The 17220-nt window shown below is 44.1% G+C and overlaps 1 protein-coding gene across 1 annotated transcript in view; it reads right to left on the reverse strand.

Moving 5' to 3' along the window:
- Nucleotides 1–678: 678 nt before the first annotated feature.
- BCAM (basal cell adhesion molecule (Lutheran blood group)) overlaps nucleotides 679–17220 on the reverse strand; it is a 63359-nt gene continuing 46817 nt past the window's right edge. Inside the window, exons 14-16 of the mRNA XM_069742357.1 lie at nucleotides 14589–14724; nucleotides 1412–1523; nucleotides 679–1327 (exon numbers count right to left, since the gene is read on the reverse strand). Coding sequence (XP_069598458.1) covers nucleotides 1322–1327; nucleotides 1412–1523; nucleotides 14589–14724 — 254 coding nt within the window. The 3' untranslated portion in view covers nucleotides 679–1321. The remainder of the gene's footprint in view (nucleotides 1328–1411; nucleotides 1524–14588; nucleotides 14725–17220) is intronic.

Below are 17220 nucleotides of genomic sequence, written 5' to 3' on the forward strand. Positions count from 1 at the left end.
CAACAAATGAGACATTTTTTATACTTACTACCCGGATCAGCCTTTATCAGCGGCAGCGCCCTGGATCTACCACACTCCTCCCTCCTTTACTTGTTATAGCCTCTCTCGATTTGGTGTGAGTATAATGGCCAGAGAAGTAGCCATGATTGAATTATATATCTCTCTTTACATAGTTATGCTGCAACCTGATCAGGTGAGAGACCAACCCTCCAACTCACCCTCGCCTGTTGCTTCTGGCGTTGCACAGGGAGCACCTCTTGTTTTTTATCTTTCCATAAATTAATTCCCAACAGGCAAGAATAAATTGATATAGAGGTGGATGTAGCTTATCAAGTCTTTCTGGGGTAATTCTGACTATAATCAGGAGAATTGAAAGATGCTCTGTGCTACAAAAGGATAAATGAGTAATTAGCAGGTTTATCAATTAACACTTTGGGTGAAACACTGAGTTAGATCTAGTGCAGGACCTCAGGGGCGGTGCTGGATGCAGTTCGTCTTTCATGCTCCACCCCTCAAATTAACATATATGCTATATGTGTTGACAGATATTCTGAATGTGTTAAATTAGCCCTCAAACCTGACAAATGGTAAATGACCAAGATGGCCAACCAGATGAACCCCAAACTGTGGTTTATAACCACTACCATAATGAACATAAATTATGAGATCTTACAAGAATTTTAGGGGTCTGACCAGTGTACTGACCATAGAGAAATACATTATATACATATAGGCCGGACAGGCCAAGACCAGTGTAACAGTTTAAAGCCCACTGAGATCTGTTGCCCCCACAAGACATGCTGGAAAAACAGTTTCAAACAGCAGGGTAGTGGACATCATTTACATAATTTGGAAATAAAAAAAATTAAATCAGGTACAAAAAATGAACAAAATCATAGGCATAAAAAGAAACACCTTCAACAAATAAGGGTAACTGACTGAGGTCTGTGGTGGGCAATGCAGCAATGGCCAACCACCACTTAAGGCAACATTAGGTAGGGTAGTATACCCAATAACAGACCTTTGTAAGTGAACCTTGAAATGTTCTTCAAATTAAAACATAAAAAGGAATAAGACCCCAAAATAGAATAATGCATCCCCAAAAAAATCTGACTGGGAATTTGTAGGATCTTGATGCGTAATCTCTTATATATTGAGTCTTTGCGTTTTCTTTTTTTTCTTCTGTTGCAACTCTAGTTCAAGAGCAAAAAGTCATGAAAACATGAATCCACAGGTTCGAGATGTCAGTTGACTTCCCGTCCACGTTAAGATGGTGCTGACCATAGAAGAGGAAGATAATCCATCCTCGGGTCTCTGCTTGTTAACACTGTGAAAATATAGAAAGGGAAAATGTATTAAAGTGGTGCAAAGCAAAAACCTAAAAGAAATACATGATGGATGGTGCACTGACCTCTGCAGCTGGGCCTCCTTCTCCTCCACGAGAACTCAATAACCCATGTTGCTCGTTTCGTTTCTCTGATTTTAATTCAACAGCAAGTTCAGCTGAAGCTGGATCTTGAGATCTGAAAGTAGATCAACTTATTAGAAGAAGCTCATCTCATAAAATGTTCAAAAAGTTGATTCTAAGATGAAAAAGTTCATTGAGCATCCTGGTTGGCTCTTGCATTTATTAGGCCTCACGATGACCTGTCACGAGTAAGCCTCAAGTGGAGTCAGGACATTGTATGGCATAGTAAGCGCAAGGGCCCACAGAAGTGAAGACTTTAAGACTGTCCTTGTCCATCCACCATGGAGATCCAGACTGGACGCTGGACCAGGGCAGCATGAATATTTTTTATCAACTCTACCGAGATCATTGACAAGAGACAGATCCCTTATTACAGACATCAAAGACGGTACACCAAAAGCTTACAATAAGCCCTCTGCTTTTTTGTATCAGTAGACAGGTAATGAAATCAAAATCGAGTGGGGTGGAAATGACTGATATGATGCAGCAGGTCTGATTAAATTATTCTGCATCAATATTATAAATTAGTTATCTCCTTTGAAAATTATGTGTTCCAAATTTTAGCTCGTTTTCTGTTCATGACCTTAGAGGCCTTCCCATGTTTATTAATTTGATACCTTTTGAGTCAGACCAGTGACGCCCTCTCGGCCCTCTTGACTACATGTGCCTATGGGTCGGTTCATGAGCGTGTCTTTACCCTGTAACCTCATCTACAAGAATAAAAGAAAGGGCTCCTTTCACTTGTGAGAAATACGTGCGAGTCTCACATGTTAAAATCCAGCTCTGGCGCCGGCACTCCAGAGCGGAGCGTGCGGCTCCATGTGTTGCTATGCAGCCGCATGCTCCGCTCTGGAGTGCCGGCACCAGAGCTTAGTTTTAACATGCAAGACTCGCATGTATTTCTCGCAAGTGAAAAGGAGCCCTTAGTCATATACAAAATTAATTTAGAGTTAGGCCCTTTTAAAAATAAGGACAGCCAAACACTAGGTAAAAACTCCCTTGAAGAGGTTGCTAGGTTTGGATAATCGTTTGGACTGAAGATAAAAAAAACAAAAAATTGTGAAAAACTTAGCAGCATATCTTCAATTCCACAGCAGCGCACCTGCAGGTGATATTAGGTATTACACAGTCCAAATTGAAAGTAATGTTTTGCATGTAGAGCACATGATCATGATAGGTCCCATTGAGTGTTAGTGTCACGACTCAGCTGTTGGGTGACCCGAGACCAGGAGCTCCTTTCCTGTCCCTACCACCAGAGGGTGCCCTAGCTCGCCCTAGTCCCTGGAATACTTCTGAAGGTGAAGATGCAGGGGCCACCACCCTTGCTTTATCTCCTGAGTTAGCTCTCCGTCTGTTCTCTTTCCCCATACAGGGACGAGGGGAGCTACTGTGCACCGCAGCACACCAACCTAATGAACAAGGCAACACAAACAAGGGTAAACTGACAGAAGCAAGCATACAAATATTTACTTACATATAACAGAGTAATGCACAAGGGAATGGAGGATGGGGGAAAACCAAAGGGGAAGGAAGGGAATTATAACACTTACAAACCACACAATAGTCACACATAACTCCTCCAAAACTCCTCATATGAACACCTCTCCTATTAAGCCATGCAGCAAATGCTAGCTCTGACATGGACTAGAATCAGGACCCAGATTATAAAGGGGAAGGGAGTGGCTAACTGAGCTCAACTGAGAGCTCAGAGATTCCAAGATGGTCGGTTAACTCTTGTTCTGCCAAAAGAAATAAACACTAATAAAATGAAGAAGTGCTTCTTCGCAGCGGAGGAGTAGGAGCACTCAGACGCTGCGGTCTTCTGGCTCCTCTCTGTTGTGATAACTCCATGACAGTTATTTGATCTATTCAAGATCCTTCTCAAAGAAGAAACTTAAGTCACAAAAATAAAATTTTACAAAGGATGACATTTTAGGAATAAAATATGGCTCCCTTAAACGTTCAAGTGGAACCTGTAGATAGATGGGGGTTCCTGGACTTGTTAGTGCGGTCACTTTGCATTGTCTTAGTGCGTAAAGACTTCTTCAGCTCGACGGAGAAATGTTATTTCGCAGGCTCTATGAGTTTCCTGAAAGGATGTTAGAAAAAAATGGCCAAACAATATTTGACACAACTGAACTCTACGAGGAAGCAGAGGACATGACAAGATTGCGCTTTTTTTTTATATATATAAAGTGGAGGCAATGTGTTAATCTCTGATTACTCATCGGCTGGAAGCTTTCATAGAGTGGACTATGACACATAAAAACTCGAAAATAATAGACTTGGCAAGTCTTAAAGGGTAAAGCCACTGTACTGTGTATATTCCATGAGGATTTGTTTATGTCCGCTCTCCCTACCACAGATATTTTCGGCTCAGTGGGGGGGGGGGGTTGAAACAATTGTATTTTCCATAGTTTCATGTAGGGGAATAAAAAATAAACTAATGAGACGCGAAAGCTGAAGCTGGTACTCAACGTAAGATTGAGGTCATCTCAAAATAAATAACTGAAACAGCCATATAAAGAACTTAGCCCCTATAAAAATCATGCGAGTGAGATTCATTTTAGTGTATTATTGGCTGAAAAATCAACTTTAGGTCATATCCAAATGAGTAGGCTTTGGTGCACCCTTGGCATGCACTGTTAAGCACCCCCCCAATTTGCCTTTTTAAGACTTCCCCCCCCCCCCGGATCCTGATTGGCTCTGGGCAAATAAGCGCTAGCCGAACTAAATTAGCATCTTTGCAACATCAGGAGCCATACGTGGTGTTCTACACCCTCTCCCCTTCTCTGAATCCGAGTGGTGGTCACAGCCAGGAGTCAGGAATCTGAGCGCTCCTACACTCACACTGTATACGCCACTCAACTCCTGCAACGTACAGGGCTGCTAATTGAGTTCAGACTTCCCCAGAGCAAGCCCTGGCAATAATAGGTCAGGGGAAGCACTAAAAATACAAATTGGGGGTGTTACGATGCAATGAGCCTTCGGCCATGCCAAGGGTGCACTGAAGCCCCCTCATTTCTAAATGGATGAAAAGTCGATTTTCTCAGCCACAAATACAATAAAATGTATACTTCTGGTATGACTTTTGTAGGGAATAAGTTGTCTATGTAAATTTTTGACTGCAACTTTAATTCTTTTTGCACTTTGAGGGTGACCAACTGGCTTTAATTCCCATTTTGGCTAAAAATGTATGCAGCAAACGACCTGTGGGCTCTTTGTCCATGCTGATAAACCTTGTTAGTCTTAGACAATATTCTATATTGATATAATAAATAAGAAAAGTGGCGAGAGGGGACGTAGATGCACTTTCTCTCTCTCTGTGATTGTTCGCTGTGAGAGGGGAGGAAGAGTTGAAATGAAGAGAAATCTGAGTGATTTGGACTCATGACATTAGAACTGTCAATACAACACAACAAGGTATAAAAAAAAGACCCCAAAACACTATATACACTCACAATGTGTCTATAATTTTCATATTATACATATTCAGCTGAGTAAGCAAGGAACTACATTGCCAACATTTTTTTAAAAGAGGTCCACTAAAAATGTGATTAGTTTTTCTTAGCAGTATAGAATAACCGGAAAACATAATCTCTAAAGGATGTGATTCCTTCATGTCAAACACCAACTAAGATTTCCTGACTTTGGACTTGACAGCACCAAATGAGAGCTGGGGATATCTAAGGTCGTTGTCCTCGGGTATGCTGAAAATTAAAAGCAGCATAGCTGGGGATTTAGTAAGGTTTTGGCAGTGTAAAACATTACAAATATGATAGCTTGCTGCTTATGTATATTAAAACATTGACAAATGAGGATATTCATGAGATCCACCAGGTTCAAACATTAGAGAAATCATGAATAAAGCAATGTCACAGCTCCGCCCGCGAGGAACACTAAATAGCATTTTTAAAGGATCTGTAATATTTAAAGAGGATCTGACCCTTCTGATATGTTTGATTAAGCAAATACCAAATCTGTAGCATTTTTCTTAGAACTTTACACTGTCTGTGTTATGCATGTATCTGACTCATACATGGGTAATGGGAATAATAAAGCCTACAAGACAAAGAAGCCACACCCACACCATACTAGTCGCTGTATAGACTAGACTAAAAACACCACCTCGGACCTGGCTCCCTAAAAGGCCATTGAGGGGTTTCTCTTAACTCCTGAGGAGCCAGAGGGGAGGCCGCTGTGCACAGCTAACCATGAGAGTTAAAGTGTGCAGAGAAATATGAGGACCCAGGGTGATTAAACATAAAGCACATGCACAAAAGGGAAAATAAAGAGAACTAAGGAGAATAATAAATGAAGTAAGAATAATTTCCCACTATACTAACTGAGGAGAAAAGAAAGGTGCTGGGAAGATAGACAACAAACACACAGCAGAAATACAGTGTTTGCTTAACAAGGAACACCCCTTACCACTAATCCATGTAGAAGTATAGCCAGCAAGGAAGTGTAGTGAAGGGAGAATATATAGCCCAACCCAGAATGGGATAAGGCAACCAAAACGGGACAATGGGAAACACGTGCAGAGGTGGAAGCCCAGAAAGGAAAAATAAAGGCAATAGGACAACCAGGATAAGGAAGAAAAAAGCAATTGCTTAGCAGACAAAATAGCTGACCACAGAGCAAGAGGCCACTGGATCGAATCCCCAAACAGAGCCATGACAGTCTGCCATTCTGTTGTTATTCCTCTTGGAAATATACGGAGTTGACAATTGGGCATTGCCATTAATTTTTTTTTATTTAAAAAAAGCTAGTCTCTACATACCGTGACCAACCAAAACTTTTCCAATATCTAGAATAAAGCACATAAAAACATAAAAAAATAAACCAATTGACCAGTTCCTCACCTTTCTTTCCCCAAGTTTGCTAACAAGACCCACATACCAATAGTATGATTTGTCAATACTTTCTGGATACTAGTTGAGAACTTATCTACAATATCCCTTTTCTTGGCTAGAAAAAAGCATTTGGGTTACTAGGAATTTGCAACAACTTTGTGCAGCACCCAACTTTTACTACTAATTTCCCAATGAGGGCATTTTATTTAACTATCTGTTCGTAAAGGATGACTACGTTGATATATAGTCAATCACGAACCATTATCTCCGTCCTTGTTGGCCATCACATATTTCTATGAATGTATTGTCTGCTTCTGAGTGCATAACTACTGTACAATCATCATGGAGATAGCCGGAACAATATGAGCTGTTCTGTAGTGGTTGGAGCGTTTCCATGCTGGCTTGCACTAAGGAAAATTAATTCCTGGTAAATTACAATAGCAAATTGCTATATCTACTGTATAAGGATCAGATGTGATGGCAGGATCCTCCCTGTATATAGAAAGTCTTAAGAACATGACAAAGTTAACATTGATGAGAAGATTTAGAGTATTGAGAATCGATTCGCAAGAAGTGGTCCACTGGCCATGTCAGTAATTTGTGGCCACTGGAAAGGAGCTGTAAGAACCACCTCTTATCTGATGGCAACGGCAGCTCTTTTTCAGATTATCCAGCCTGGAGCGATGTATTTATCGCGACGTGCTGTTAATGTGACTTTGTGCCAGTCTGATCAATGAAAAGTAGAGAGTTTTGGATGCGGAGAAGTAGAAAGCGATTATTTGATTCCTGTCCAGTGGCCATAGATTACTGACGTGGCTGATAGTTAAATTGATTTGCAGGTTCTGGTCTATGTCAAGCAGAGAACCTCTAGCTTCCAAAGCAAGGTGGACCTTTCTAGTGCCTGCATGGTTTATACGGCCCTTATGTTCTGGATACCGGTGAAGAATGCCGCTCACAAGCCTCCACCATATATCAGAAACCCCTAAAGAGGACTATACCCATTCCATGATCATCTAATACATATGAGGTGCCAAACTTCCATCCATGGCAAGCATGTCAAGCTAAAGGAGAATTGGGCTGCCCTAACCTTTTGTTTTTAAAGTCTCTGCCAGTGGTGTTTTGCATTGATAACATATACACACTGGACCAAGCTGATTGGGAAGAATGGCTGCCGATATATTTTTGGCGGTATCTCATCCCAACTATTCTCGATGGCAGGGAAAAGAAGGATCAAACTGTTTGATTTCAACATGCCCCATTGTTTTATTCTTAAAGGATAGAAGCCTCTGCTAAAGGTGGACACATGCAGGCTCGGCCAAGCTGGATGAAACAGTTGTCAACTGCAATATATAGCCGGCCTCAGGAAGTGAGATTCCCGTTTTAGTGAACACGAAGAAGGCAATGTCCATATCAACCCTTATATCCAGCCAGACATGACAGCTATGTGTAGCCGTTCTCTTATCAAAAGCTTCTTGCATTCCACTCTGCATGGAAATGTGCGCTCTTTCAACAGTTGCACTTCAGTCTTCGCGTTCTTTGAAGTCTGGAGATGGTTCTCTGTAACGAGGAGGTATGCTTTTAGGATAAATCTAACTAGATGCATAAGGCCAGGGATATTTTCAGATTCCCATCCTAGATTCGGACATAATTTTACTTTACTGCACCCAAGGGAGGTGTCCAGTACAAGAGTTATACTGTCTATAACATAGCAAAATGGATTTACCACTGCTAAGACAGGCCCTCAAACAGGAACCTAAAAAGTATCGGCAATTTATCAAAATATCTGATAATTAAGGGACCCTAAAGACCACCAAACCCATTGGATGAAACTTGGCGAAACCTGAGGATTTCAGCAGTACTGGACGACAATCTGATGTGTTTGGGTGATTGCCGAATCTTTCTCCGACATATGAGAAGAATCGGATGGTAGGAAGTTCAACCCTCGAGGAGATAAGCCACTGCCAGGAGGTTTCCTCCCAATGGCCAGGTCATAGGTAGAACGATCATTCATTTTGCTCGAAACGACTTGACACTTTGGTGACTTCCTCTTTAGCTCCATGGGTTGAAAAGATGACAGAAAGTTCTTACTGCAATACAACAGACTGCCTCTCTTTCCTACACAGGACAGGCTTGTTTCAGCTTCAACATCAAGCTGAAGGAAACAGAGCACAAATCTTCAAAGCAACAAAGACACGACACCAAGGGAGAAAAAGATCCAGAAAAAAATGCAAATTGTATATATAGCTATCCCTACACTGTGAAGGCCAATTAGGAAGACCAAAGTAATTAAAAGAGGCATAAGCGACAGCCTATTCGGTTGAGTTTGGGCATTTAATGGTCTGTACTCAGACAGTGAAGGTCGGATGTTTGATGCCGACCTAGGAAAACTGGAAGCTGCAATCATTTGATCACTTTTATAACACTTTGGATGCTCTTTAGATGCTTTGGATGAATATTATCTGTCAGCGTTAAACTGACAGGCAATCCATTAGGTCTAGTAGGCTTTCACTTATTGCAGACCTGGGATCAAACCTATCTGCACACCCACTCTATTTGTCAAACCCCTTAAGATGCCACGGTTTCTTAAAAATCAGGCATCTAAGGGGTTAGTGCAAATTCATCCACTGGGGATCGAAGTTGCAGGAATCCTCATAATCAGCAAAATTTTATGTCTAAAACAGACAAACCTTTTTAGCTGAACTTGCATTATACTTGCATACTTGAAAACAGTTTACTAAATCTATTCCCAAAGTGAGTATTTTGGGACATTCTCAGGAGACACTGAAGGTGAGGCTTAAAGGGAACCTGTCACCCCCAAATTCGAAGGTGAGCTAAGCCCACCAGCATCAGGGGCTTATCTACAGCAGTCTGTAATGTTGTAGATAAGCCCCTGATGTATCCCGAAAGATCAGAAAAAGAGGTTAGATTATACTCACCCAGGGGCGGTCCCGCTGCGGTCCGATGGGTGTCGCGGTCCGGTCCGGGGCCTCCCATCTTCTTACGATGACGTCCTCTTCTTGTCTTCACGCTGCGGCTCCGATGCAGGCGTACTTTGTCTGCCCTGTTGTGGGCAGGGCAAAATACTGCAGTGCGCAGGCGCCGGGAAAGGTCTGAGAGGCCCAGCGCCTGCGCACTGCAGTACTTTGCTCTGCCCTCAACAGGGCAGACAAAATACGCTTGCACCAGAGCCGCAGCGTGAAGACAAGAAGAGGACGTCATCGTAAGAAGATAGGAGGCCCCAGACCGCGACACCCATCGGATCGGACCACCCGCCCAGGTGGGTATAATCTAACCTCTTTTTCTCATCTTTCAGGATACATCGGGGGCTTATCTATAGCATTACAGAAAGCTGTAGATAAGCCCCTGATGCCGGTGGGCTTAGCTCACCTTCGATTTTGAGGGTGTCAGGTTCCCTTTAAATATCCTGAATTTTGCCGGGGCTTAAATGTTGGTAATTATGTAAAGGAACATTTACACTTACACCTATTTTCCATGAAAAAGGTGAAAATTTCCAAGAAAAAGGCCATCAATATAAGAAAAAAAAATCTGTTTTTCTCTGGTGTAAATGCCGCTGTTCTCTTTCCTGAATCCGGCGATGTTTTTCTTTTGTTTCTGCTCCTCTCCGTTCCTGAGTTATTTATGGCCTCTTCTTCCCTGTAAAGAAATCTAGCCTTGTTAGCGAAGTGGGCGTGATCATTACCTCTTTTCTGTGGTCACCTCCTTGAAGATCACGCCCATTTGGATAAAACGACTAGATTAATAAATAGGGCAGCAGAGGCCATATCTCAGGAACGGAGAGGCGTAGAAAGAAAAGAAAAACAACGCCGGATTCAGAAGAAGAGCGGCATTTACACCAGGTTAAAAAAAAATACATATTTATGGAAAATGACTCATCCTCTTTTATAACCGTGCAACAGAGTGTTCATTTATTTGACCGTAACCTGTATTTTACAGTATATTTAGACGCTCACATGAATATGTACTGGAATCAAATCTGGGATTTCAATTCCATAAAAGTCAATTATTCTTAAACCTCAAAAAAAAAAGCTCAGACTCGTTGGGATTGTGGCTTTTAAAAAAACCAAAAAAACAGATGAGCCGGGGAATTTTAGCTTTAGGCGGGGTGATGCCACATCTTAAGTGTTCTGTGGTTCATAAGGATAAATTAGCCAGAGTTCGTTAGAAGAAGAACATCTTTCCTCTGGGAAAAAATGCGCAAAACGAGGATGCCTTTCCGAAATAGAAAAGCTAGCCACAGATATAAATATCGTAGTCGCTTAAAATGTCACAAGAATAACCATCTATGATTCCCCCGTTGCTCGAAAAGAGACCCTCAGTCAAATTTTTTATTACCCCCCCTCCCCTACTGGGTTTATGGATAGTTGCAGAAAAATCCAACAACATGTTCTGCAAAAAAGTAATGAAGGAATAATACAATATAATAAGTGATAAGATGGGTTTGTCTGGAGATGTGATCGGTCCTTGCGAAAGAGACGTTGATGCATGTCATGTTCTCATTAAAGGGGTTTCCATAGGTCATATTAGAGGGGTGGGCCACATCTAAGACCACCTTTACAAACCATGTGCTACTAAAGGGTAGCTTCCACTCTGGGAGTGTAATACTTATATGTCGTACATGTCCCCTTATTCCGCAGTGGCCATGACCGGATGCCACTTTGTCCTGTGATAACAGTAGGTTACTCGAGATTTCTAAAGCCAGGAATGTGTCCAGATCCGACAACTTCAGTTTTTGAATTTTTGGAACAAAATCCAGGCTTCTTACATGCTGTAACAAAGTCGCTAGCAAAGATCTGGAGAGGAGATATGTTTCACTGAGGCTGTTAGCTTCTGTGATCGGAAACCTGTAAGTTTTCTCCAGCACACTAAGTGGTGAGAGGGGTTAATCGACTATTTTAAGGGCTGGGTTTTTAATTGAACAGCTGAAGAGCGGGTGGGAGGCTGTTCACCATATCTCCTCCCCAGGATGTAAATAGTCGGCCCTTCTGAGGCATTCAGGGTTCAGTAAGCCTGGAGAGAGTAACTCCAGTGCTATGTGTCCGGATAAGGAAAGCCAAACTGGTGTACGTTTGTTTTCCTGTGCGAGCGGATCCCAGCAACAGTACTGAGACCCGCTCGCAGAGGAGCAGTACTTGAATCACTATGTACAAACAAAGGCGGCATCTTAGTCATTTAACGATCTACTCAGTTCATTATTTTATAAATTCGTGATTGGGAATAATGTCACATTTACTTGTAGCTGAAAAGTGGGGCCCTGGAGTTGGCTACTGGTGGGTCCCTGGCACACCAGTCCGACACTGCTTGTAAGTATGACTTTGGAAAGGGTTAAAGTGGGAACTGTAGTCTTCAGGGTTTTGTGATGATGCCACGTGCCAGGCTATGTGACAAATTGGCATTTCCATTCATAACAATAGACGAGAGCAAGGAAGCAGATCAGCCTATGCTTCACACGACCGGGCAGGAAAAAGGACGTCACCGACCCGATTATATCATTTACAGTACATGATAGAAGAAAACAGATGCTCGCAATTTCATTCTGGCAAATACATTGGAGGGGAGTCACCGAGAACAGCTGTCGACGGGCAGAAAAAAAATAAAATAGCGAGAGCTGCCAAATAGGAAGAGCGGCATTTACGCTAAGGAAGGCTTCGAAAGATATCTGCTTGTCGTATATGTGAACTCCCAGCAGACAATGCTATAATTATGGAAAACTCCAAGCAAAGATAGATGAAACTTACGTATATAAATGTCCATTATATGGAGGAAAGTATGTGCCCCCTCCACATTACACCTCCAGGAGCTTTTCTGACCTCCCATTCTACATCCATTGACATTAATATGGAGTTGCTCTTGTTGGGACACAACAGGTCCGGATCTTCTGGGAAGGATTTCCACAAGATTTTGGAGGCGTCTGTAGGACTTTTTACACATTCACCCCATAGAACATTTGTGAGGTCAGACCCTGATGTTGAGGAGAGGTCGGACTCACAATCTCCAGTCTAGTTCAACCCAATGGTGTTGGATTGGGGTGCGGCCGGTCATGTTCTTCCAACAAACTCTACAAACCAAGTCTGTATGGACCTTGTTCACTGGGTACAGTCATCAAGAACATAGAAAGGTCTTCTCCAAACTATTCCCACAAAGCTGGAAGCTACAATTGTACAAATGTTTTGGGCAGGAGGATTAAGATTCCCCTTCACTGAAACTAAGAAGAAGAGGCCAACCCCTGATAACAGTCCTGGGCATTATCCTCCTCCACCATCTGTACAATGCAGTCAGGGGGTAACGTTCTCCTCGCATTCACCAAACCCAGACTCCTCCATCAAACGCAGATACAGAAGTGTGATCCGTCACTTCACAGAACACGTTTCCTCCAGAGTTCAATGGCGGCGAATTTACACCACCTCAGCCGGCGCTTGGCAATGTGCTTGGTGATGTGAGGCTGCATGCAGCCGCTCGGCCATGAAGCTCCCGGCGGGGGCGCAGTGTTTGTGCTGATGTTAATACCAGAGGAGGCCTGGACTCCGCAGTTATGGAGTCAGCAGAGCGTTGGTGACTCTTCAGCCCTCTGCTACTCCACTCTGTAACGTTACGGGCTCTCCATTTCGTGGCTGGGGTTCCTTCTACTTCTCAATAATATCACTCACAGGTGATGGGAGAAGTTTTTTTGGGGGGAAGAAATATCGGCAATGAACTTGTATTCTGGTGGCTCCTATTACAGGACCGCACTGATATCATCCAGCGAGGGACCGGATGTTATAAACCGGGGTGCAGGGCTGGATGTTATACACCTGGGGGGCAAGCAGCTGGATGTTATACACAGGGGGGCGAGGGGCCGGAAGTTATAAAACCGTGGTGCAGGGTCGGATGTTATACACCAGGAGGTAAAGGATTGGATGCTATACACCAGTGGCGAGAGTTGCATGTTATACACTGGAGGTGAGGGGCCGGATGTTATACAACAGGAATGAGGGGCCAGATGTTATACATCTAGGGGGGGACGAGGGGCCGGATGTTATACATCTAGGGGGGCCGAGGGGCCGAATGTTTTACAACAGGAACGAGGGGCCGGATGTTATACATCTAGGGGGGGACGAGGGGCCGGATGTTATACAACAGGAATGAGGGGCCAGATGTTATACATCTAGGGGGGACGAGGGGCCGGATGTTATACATCTAGGGGGGGGGAAACGAGGGGCCGGATGTTTTACAACAGGAACGAGGGGCCGGATGTTATACATCTAGGGGGGACGAGGGGCCGGATGTTATACAACAGGAACGAGGGGCCAGATGTTATACATCTAGGGGGGGACGAGGGGCCGGATGTTATACAACAGGAATGAGGGGCCAGATGTTATACATCTAGGGGGGACGAGGGGCCGGATGTTATACATCTAGGGGGGACGAGGGGCCGGATGTTTTACAACAGGAACGAGGGGCCGGATGTTATACATCTAGGGGGGACGAGGGGCCGGATGTTATACATCTAGGGGGGGGGATGAGGGGCCGGATGTTTTACAACAGGAACGAGGGGCCGGATGTTATACATCTAGGGGGGATGAGGGGCCGGATGTTATACATCTAGGGGGGGGGATGAGGGGCCGGATGTTTTACAACAGGAACGAGGGGCCGGATGTTATACATCTAGGGGGGACGAGGGGCCGGATGTTATACAACAGGAACGAGGGGCCAGATGTTATACATCTAGGGGGACGTTATACACCAGGGGGCAAGGGGCCAGATGTTATACACCAGGAATGAGAGTCCGGATGTTATACACGAAGGGGGAAATGAGGGGCCGAATATAATACAACAGGAAAGGGGAGGTGGATGTTAGACACCGGGGGGGATGTGGATGTTATGCACCAAGGGGCAATAGGACTGAATGAAAACTTTAATGCAATCATAAATAGGTAGGGCCCAATACTTCTCACCATAAAGTGTAGCTACAATCAGAACAACAAGGACAGCTGTTGTGGGACCTATGCAGTGGGGAGGTCCAAGCTCAGAATTTGGAGTTTTGTGGTTTAGGGTACAGAGCTATAAAATTCAATCATAGACATAGAGGAAAGGACACAATCCTGCCTGCAGCCACCACTAGGGGAGCTTAGGAGCTCGTTGCATACATTTACTATATATATGGCAGTGCACATTTACTTTCAGATAAAAGGACATCAAATGTGAATTCTACCACTTAAATTTCCACCAACCCCAATTTACAAGCTCATTCTGCCCACTTCACTCACAGCGGTTGCTTTTCAGATCGACCACACGCCAGCTTTCCTTTTTTCTGTAAGAAGTAGAAAAGCGCAACCACCAGTAGAAGGAGAAGCACACAGACGACCACGGCGATGATGGCTATGCTGCTGCCACCACTTTGCTCTGCAAGAAACGAAGGTATTAACATGAGCCGAGAAGGATTAGACTGAATGGAAAAGTAGTGATGAGTGATGCAGAGGCAGCTGGTACGGATAGGAGATAAGTAGGCTAGTCAGTAGTACTGATAAGCGAATGTGCTCGGATAAGGTGTTATCTGAGCATGCTCGGGTTCTAACCAGTGTCTTTGGTGTGCTCAAATAATATTTTCGAGTCCCCGTGCCTGCATGTTCGATAGACACAACACATGTAAGGACATGCAATCCTTACAAGTGTTACGATTGTTGAACAGCTGTGAGACATGCAGCCGCGGGCACTTGAACATATTTATTGAGCACGCCGAAGACACTGGTTAGAACCCGAGCAAGCTCAGATAACACCTTATCCAAGCACGTTCGCTCATCACTAGGCAGTAGTAAAGAGAAGGGTGCACTTTAAATAACAGCATTTACATAATAGGGAAATGGGTGCTACAATTTAAATAAAGTCTGTCATCAGAAAATGACTGAGCAAACCAAGCACTTGCGCTTGGTACTCTGAGTCCTACTTGATTGACAGCTCTACAGGAGCCAGAGGAGGGTGTGGATATATGCAAAACAAGTAGGTGGGCGTGAGGACAGAACTTCTTAAGCTACTTTCACACTGGCGTTTTTTGCCAGACGTCGCAATGCGTCGTTTATGGCAAAAAACGCATCCTGCAAAGTTGTTTGCAGGATGCGTTTTTACCCCATAGATTAACATTGGCGACGCATTGCGACGCTTTGCCACACGTCGCAACCGTCGTGCGACGGTTGCGCCGTGTTGTGGCGGACCGCCGGGAGCAAAAAACGTTAAATGTAACGTTTTTTGCTCCTGACGGACCGCTTTTTCCGACCGCGCCTGTGCGGCCGGAACTCCGCCCCCACCTCCCCGCACCTCACAATGGGGCAGCGGATGCACCGGAGAATGCATCCGCTGCACCCGTTGTGCAGTGCGTCAAACGCTAGCGTCGGAATCTCTGCCTGACGCATTGCGACAGGGAGATTCCGACGCTAGTGTGAAAGTAGCCTTAGCCACCCCAAGGAAGCACCGAGGGTCTGTGCTTGGTTTGAACAGTCATTTTGTGCTGAAAAACTCCCTTTAAAGTGGATTGTATGCATAATTATACATTGCTGAGATAGACAGATTGATAGATAGATAATAGATAGATAATCTATATATATAATTGTCTAAGGGTTTTTCCGTCTGTCTGTCTTTCTGTCTGTCTGTCTGTCCTGGAAATCCCGCCAGGCCTCGACCAATCAGCAACGGGCACAGCGACGATGATGTCATAAAGGACATAGACATCTCACGTTTCTGATTCAGCGACGGGCACAGTATCGACGTAGATGTCATAATGGTTGCCATGGCGACGATGATGTCATAAAGGTTGCCTCGACCAATCAGCAACGGGCACAGCGACGATGATGTCATAAAGGACGTAGACATCCCGCGTCTCTAATTGGTTGAGGCCTGGCGACGATGCTGTGGCGGCCTCGACCAATCAGAGACGCGGGATTTCCAGGACAGACAGACAGACAGACAGACAGAAAGACAGACAGGCATCGACGTAGAAATCCCGCGTCTCTGATTGGTCGAGGCCTGGCGGCCTCGACCAATCAGCAACGGGCACAGCGACGATGATGTCATAAAGGACGTAGACATCCCGCGTCTCTGATTGGTCGAGGCCAGGATTGGCCTCGACCAATCAGCAACGGGCACAGCGACGATGATGTCATAAAGGACGTAGAAATCCCACGTTTCTGATTCAGCGACGGGCACAGTCTGCTGCGAATTCTGGAATCATCATTGTCCTCCACTGCTGTCAAGTGCCGCCATTGTGTAGGGTGCGTGCCTGCGTCTCCCTGTATGTAGAATGGGTCGTAAACGTCTGTCTGTCTGTCTTTCTGTCTGTCTGTCCTGGAAATCCCGCATCTCTGATTGGTCGAGGCCGCCAGGCCTCGACCAATCAGGAACGGGCACAGTATCGACGTAGATGTCATAATGGTTGCCATGGCGATGGTGTCATAAAGGTTGCCTCGACCAATCAGCGACGGGCACAGTCTGCCGCAAATTCTGGAATTATCATTGTCCATGTACTACGGGGACATGCATATTCTAGAATACCCGATGCGTTAGAATCGGGCCACAATCTAGTAGATAATAAAAGACAATTTGGCAGCACTACCAAAAAGAACAGATAGATAGACAGATGATAGATAGATAGATAGATAGATAGATAGATAGATAGATAGATAGATAGATAGATAGATAGATAGAAGATAGATAGATAACATAAAGATGATAGATAGATAGATAGATAGATAGATAGATAGATAGATAGATAGATAGATAGATAGATAGATAGATAGATAGATAGCTAATATAAAGATTATAGATAAACTAGATTGTGGCCCGATTCTAACGCATCGGGTATTCTAGAATATGCATGTCCCCGTAGTACATGGACAATGATGATTCCAG

Source organism: Ranitomeya imitator, chromosome 10, assembly GCF_032444005.1.
Source record: "Ranitomeya imitator isolate aRanImi1 chromosome 10, aRanImi1.pri, whole genome shotgun sequence".
NCBI classification, from domain to species: Eukaryota; Metazoa; Chordata; class Amphibia; order Anura; family Dendrobatidae; genus Ranitomeya; species Ranitomeya imitator.